This window comes from Aptenodytes forsteri, unplaced genomic scaffold, assembly GCF_000699145.1.
Source record: "Aptenodytes forsteri isolate BGI_AS27 unplaced genomic scaffold, ASM69914v1 Scaffold125, whole genome shotgun sequence".
Classification (NCBI taxonomy): domain Eukaryota; kingdom Metazoa; phylum Chordata; class Aves; order Sphenisciformes; family Spheniscidae; genus Aptenodytes; species Aptenodytes forsteri.
Genome location: NW_008794447.1, coordinates 3,227,663 through 3,233,900, shown reverse-complemented (window position 1 = coordinate 3,233,900; position 6,238 = coordinate 3,227,663). Strand labels below are relative to the sequence as shown.

The following is a 6,238-nucleotide window of genomic DNA, read 5'->3' as shown; positions in this document are numbered from 1 at the left end:
GGACTCGATGATCTTAGAGGTCTTTTCCAACCTCAATGATTCTATGATTCTATACGTCTGAAAAATGGTCTGCGCTAGTGTAATCCCTACATCTATTTCCATTTATATGCAAACCAAATAATGTATTCGGCAACAGTGGAGAGTCACCTGCAGTCATTTTCCTTGAGGAAGTACCACACACCTTTCATAATACTGTCACTACTCAACTCCTAGGTTCTTTTTGCAAGACAGTGAGATTACCATTGGCAGGAATAGGGAGCTAGCTACAACATCTACATGAATAATATTATAGAGTAAAGAGATTTCTTCTCTTTGCTTCAAGCAATCATCCAAATAGATTCCAGTGTGGGCCATGAACAAACAGTACCTTCAATAGGTTGGAAGTTTCACAGAAGGACTGTACAAGCATCAAACAGAAGAGGAACAAAGCATGCTTTGAAAAAAGTGCACGTTAACAGAGCTCTAAGAACAAACTTCTATCACTCTGCAATTCCAGCTATGGAATATAAGATACAGTATTGTATTGCTCTGTTATAATATTATACACTAGGATTATAATAATACACTAACAGAAGCCTACGTTGGGTTGCTCAGTTAAAGGGCCTATTTCCACACACTGCAAGAGTGATTGAGTATAATTAAAAGCCTTCTACTTTGCCAAAGATGATTCTGCTCTTTCAGCAAGTGGTCTCCCTGCCAGGACCACTATCAAAGCTATGATAGCATGGGTCTGGGTACACTACCCAAACAGAATTTCAGGACATCGATTCAGGATCATCTGTCTGAAATGTCCATCAGCTCAAAAGTTTCAGAACAGTACATGTGTACTCTATTGATGTCTTATCAACCTGGGAAAACAGTATGATAGGCACCGAACAGCTGCAAGACAAGCAGTCCTTTACCACAGCAGAATTAAATAAATTAATCTAAAACCAAATCAAAGATGAAGTTCCAAAAGATGGGAAAAGCTGACAGTACAGGCATTCCATTGTATGCTATATGTTTAAATGTGCCTTCAAAAAGTAATTACCTTTAGTTTCTTCTACAGCCAGTTTATCACAGATCTGCTTTTCATAGGTACAAAGATGCTCCAAGGCTTCTTTATATAATCCTGCCTCCCGGAGGACTTGATTTTGATACAGCAGCAGTTCGCTGTACTCATAGTCCACTTTATCGGGTGATGTCTACATAGGAAAGCAAGACACATGAGAAAGTTCAGACTTCTAGAATGCATTTGGGATTTAATTCATTTGACTAAAGAAAACTGCATAAAGTTTTCACATCATGAAAGGAAGCAGTGTTTTATTTTTGGTTTAAGCAGCAATCCATACAGGAATTTCATGTTTTCCTCTTACCTGCTGTGTCTTCCTAAATTCCTCTAAAATTTTTGCTGCCATTTCATAGTCTTCCAGCAGATGGTAAGCAATAGCATAACCAATCCATGATGCTCGCTGTGCAGGTCGGAGCTGAAGCAACTGATACCTTGTTTCCTGCAAAAAAGTAGCTACTAATTTTCCTGACTTTATTCTGATGCTCTGTAGAATCCATTATGCAATACTCTTGTCTTCAGTATTCCAATATTTAAGGAATGTCACTAAAAATTAGTTTTCTATATGCAAATGTATTTTTTTTTTAACCAAAATAAAGAATAAACTTTAAAACACTACAATGGTCTTGACTGAATAAAAAAAAAACCACACAAGGTAACACATCATGTTAGTCCAACTGAATACTGATGAGTCAGACTAACTTTGTTAATGTATGACACACGTGCTTTTCCTGTCTTACCACTGATGAACAGAACACGGTTAAGGATACTTTGGTTTGAGTTGCAGGAACATTTACTATATACTGGTGTTTTAAATTCACCTTGGAAGTACATATGTATTAAATCATTACAAGTGTTATTAGCCAAATAGGTCATGCAAGTGCATTCCTATTCTTTAGTGAGAAGATAATTACAGCTGGAAGATGCAACAGATTTGCTTGGTACCATGCTGTTTTAATCTGAGGGAAAAGTTATTACTTGTTTTGTTACAGACTCCTGAAGGGCATCTTCAAGTAATTTAAAATAAAGGAAAAAAGTTACTACTGACTGAAAAAGCCCAGTCAGAAGTAGGAGTTAACAAAGAACTAAAACTAGTTACAGTCGTTTGATTAGAATGAAGATCACTCAAAATATTATAAAGTAGGAGAGGGTGGAAGTTAAAGCGAAGGGAGAAAAAAAAAACCAACCCACAACCTTATTCCCAGTTTTGAGAGTAAATTCACATTCTTCAGAAACTAGCATATGATCAGTCATGAATTACTGGCTTCTAAGCATGTTAACATTTAATCCTTAATGCATTCTGTAACCATGTGTTACTTGCACATTTAGCAGTCATGCATTTGTATTCACATTTATCCAGAGGCCAAGAGAACATACATTTGCAAATGAATTTTGGCACCTATGCTAAGTTTTGGCTATCTTGTCTCAGCAAGAGAGGAGTCAAATTTCTAAATTACTAATATGAAAAAAACAGTGACTAAGAAATGTCCTAACTCAGGAATAAGTTCACTGAGGACTTATGTTAGCTTATGGTTCCACACGGCTCTGAGAACAAAACTTGTTCTTGGCATACTAACATTACCCTAATTTGAAAAGGAAATAATCTGTGAAGGGACCAACTAATGTGATGTAACAACCACAACTTCAAAGGTGCAAGGAAAACCTGAAAAGATGAAAACCTGACATAAAATATTATCCAAGGTCTCCAAGTAAAAGTCTCAAAGATTATTTTTTTGCAGAGAAAAGGAATTACACCAATCTACATCAGCTGAAAACCAGGTAAGTTTCCAGGCACAAAAATGTAATTTAGGAGGACCTAAGGGTTTTTTTTCCAATTAATTAATATTTGAATTATAAATACTTAGGGTGACCATTGTCATCTTTCCCTGGATAGCAGAGTAAGAAACAAACAGATCTTCTATAGTCATTGTTCTGTCCAATCCTAAGTGAGCCATACATTGATCATGGGCAGCCATCATGACTTAGCCTGAACCACATAAACATCTCTGCAATATGCGTACTAAACAGAAGCTGCTACTTTTTAAGAAATAAAGGTATTAGCAAGCTAGACATCAGCTCGCAATTCAAGAAGACAGAAAAAAAATCTAACTACATTAGGAGTAGCATTTGTAGAGAGGACAATAGAGAGTTTGTATTCTCCTTTACAGAAGTGTCACAGCCGTGACACTACCACCTCGTAATGGTTGGTTAGCATGAAACATCTCACGTGGCAAATACAGACAACTGATGCAAGGCAGTCAGTAACTGGGTGCTGCAGTAACAGGCAGAAAGAGGGTTCCAATCTAAGTTACCAAACTGCATTCAGCTTTACTACAAAATAAACAAAAGAAAACAAGATAGTAATCTAAACATTTTGAGTATTAAATCAAGAAAGAGGAGGAATATTCAGGAGTTCTGATCCACAATCTCACAGCTCACAGGAAATGTAAGGAAATATTTGGACCCAAAGGAGCTGTCACTAATGCCCAGGTTGGCTGGGAAGCAAAATACGATGTTTCATGCAGCACACTGCTTGCTTTGTATTGTTACCCACTGCTGAGAGAAAACTGGTGGCCGCTGATTTAAAGGACAAGGTATATATGGTATGAAGTTATTAAAAAATAGAAACTCTTTTGCCTGAATAACAGCCGTCTTCTGAACACACTGCCTTTTACCTGCAGGAATGCTTCCAAGAACATAATAAAAAGACTGGGGATTGTCTACAGCTGGATTATACAGCATCAAAAAAACCCTAAACAATTCTGCACTGAGCTGAAAAAAAATCATTTAGTATGCCATTAAATCTGTATACTTTATAGAAATTGCTCAGTAGCATGTCTGCTTTTACTTTCATAAAATATTGAGTAGCACATAGTTTTAACACTCTGGATCTAACTTTTTTTTTTTAAAAGTGTCATTAAACAATTTGCCACCTTTGCTGCAGTTCCCTAGAAGTTGATAATAAATGCAGTATATATACCTACCCTGTAACCTTCAAGATCCCTCATTTGAATCTGTAGCAGAGAAAGATCTCTCAAGATTTGAAGATTGTCTTTGTCCCATTTCAGTGCATTCCTATAGCATTTGATAGCTTCATCATACTTCTTGTCTGACCTCTGAAGAAGGCCATAGACATGCCAACCTGGAAAACTCTTGTTAAGGATTCTACTGAATTTGAGCAGGGAGAAAACAGATCCAACATGGCATTGACAGAACAGTTGGTAAAAAAAATTCTTAAGCCATTTTATAAACGGACAGTAACGTTATTATAATCATTACAATTCTTTTCTTCAGCTGTACAGAGAAACTGCTTGCAAACTGAAGACAGAGAACTGTTTGTCAGTTATATGTATAGGGTGCACGTAACATGTTGTAAACTGTACTTTTCACATACTGGGGGAGGAAATCAAGTAATAGGATCTCTGAAAAAACTATCAGGCTTACTCAAACACATTTCTGAGTAAGGGCTTACATTAGACAACTGGAGTGCTTGCACTTCCTGCATTCTAAGTCTATCACAAGTCCTTATCAATGTAATGGCAACTACTAAGTTTTTAAAGCAAACCACATGCTTAAATGCCTAGTTCAGCCCACCACAAGTTTAAAGTTGCAGCTAAATGATAAAAAAAAAACATATACAATGCAAGCCAGAATAATATTTGAGCTAACTGTGACTGCAAGGATAGCTGCAAAGCATCTGCCCTTTGGATAGCTTAGACAAAATATTCTTACGTATTGGAAACAAAATTTAAAATTCTGAACTTCCATTTTGAAGCCTAATGGTACTGGCTTTTGTTGCAATTCTATAAATCAAGTAGTTGTAGAAATAAACCTTCGCCATTCATAAGCAAAAACCCTATTTCAAAAAGGATACAGACATGACTCTTCAAGTCATTCCTTAGGCCTCTACGCACAAGTTCATAAGCTTCTTCTTTCTTCCCTAGACAGTTTAATGTTAGTCCTTTCATTGCCAAGGTTTCTAAAACAAAACAAAAAAAAATTAAGATTAAATAAGTATCAGTTATTCATTTTCATAGGGTTTTCAAGCTTAATACAAATTTAGACTCAGTTAGCAATGCAAAGATTTTGCATTCTTTTTTCACATGGAAAACTATACTGGCAGATTATTCACTTAAGTACATCATACACGACAATAAACTTTATGCATTACTTCCACCAAAAAGTGAAGCAGCGTTTTATTTTAAAGGCACTAAAAACTGTCTGCTCTACAAACATTTTGGAGAGAGATATTTCTTTACCATAAAGGAGCATTATAACTACTCAAGTATTTATTCACAACACAGACTTCCACACATCCACCCATACCAAACTAGTTGGCAAAGAAAAAAACCATTTCTGGACAGTGGAAAGAAACTCTCAACTCAGTAGTAAGAAACGATTGAAAATACAGCAAGGGACACAAGCACCTTTTTCTTCTTTTACAATAAGACTATTCCTTTGGAAAAAGTAGCAGACCACAAAGCTGACAGACATAGTGCTGAACAATAGTCAATCTCTTCCTTTTGTCTTTCACTTCTACATGAATGAATAACAATTTCCCCTGAAAAGTGACTTAAGCAATGCATACTTGTATTAAGAAACTTGCACCATGCTATAATGAATATTAGACTTGCAGCATAAAGAATGGCAAGCTATGACTACTAACTACAGGTAAGACCAGTCTTTAAAATTACAAACCTTATCAACAATAGATGTTTAACATGGTGCAGGTTTCTGGACACTAACTGCTTTATAGGCAAAAGGTTAACAATTAAGTGCTATAAATATTTATAAAACTTACAAATGATTACTCTATCCCAAAGTATAGGGAAAAAAGAGAGCATATGCCATTTGAAAACTTACCTCCATGTTCTGCAAACTTTGGGTTAGAAAGGATCTGTTTACAGAACTTCAGCCCATTTCTATACTGCTTATGTTCGTAACACCTCTGTTGAAGAAGAACAGAGTACATTTATTCAAAAAATTTAGAGTGAAAGTATTTCTGCACCCCCAAAATTAAGCATCAGTGCAGCTAGGGCTTTTAGAAAATGTACTAATATTTTAATGAACTGTGTTTAATGAGCTTCCTGTGATTAAAAATTCTTTCCATCACCAGAAAAAATAGTATATGTTAGTAAGAGCACGAATTTAAATGTATAACTGAAGACACATTATCATACAGCAATTTCT

The 6,238-nt window shown here is 35.8% G+C and overlaps 1 protein-coding gene across 1 annotated transcript in view; it reads right to left on the bottom strand.

Annotated features, from left to right (window-relative positions):
- The window catches only part of NAA15 (N(alpha)-acetyltransferase 15, NatA auxiliary subunit), a 28,200-nt gene extending 22,180 nt beyond the window's left edge, over window positions 1–6,020 (bottom strand). The window contains exons 1-5 of the mRNA XM_009290330.1: window positions 5,912–6,020; window positions 4,923–5,027; window positions 4,033–4,190; window positions 1,356–1,490; window positions 1,031–1,184 (exon numbers count right to left, since the gene is read on the bottom strand). Of these exons, the coding sequence (XP_009288605.1) occupies window positions 1,031–1,184; window positions 1,356–1,490; window positions 4,033–4,190; window positions 4,923–5,027; window positions 5,912–6,020 (661 nt within the window). The remainder of the gene's footprint in view (window positions 1–1,030; window positions 1,185–1,355; window positions 1,491–4,032; window positions 4,191–4,922; window positions 5,028–5,911) is intronic.
- Window positions 6,021–6,238: the final 218 nt, after the last annotated feature.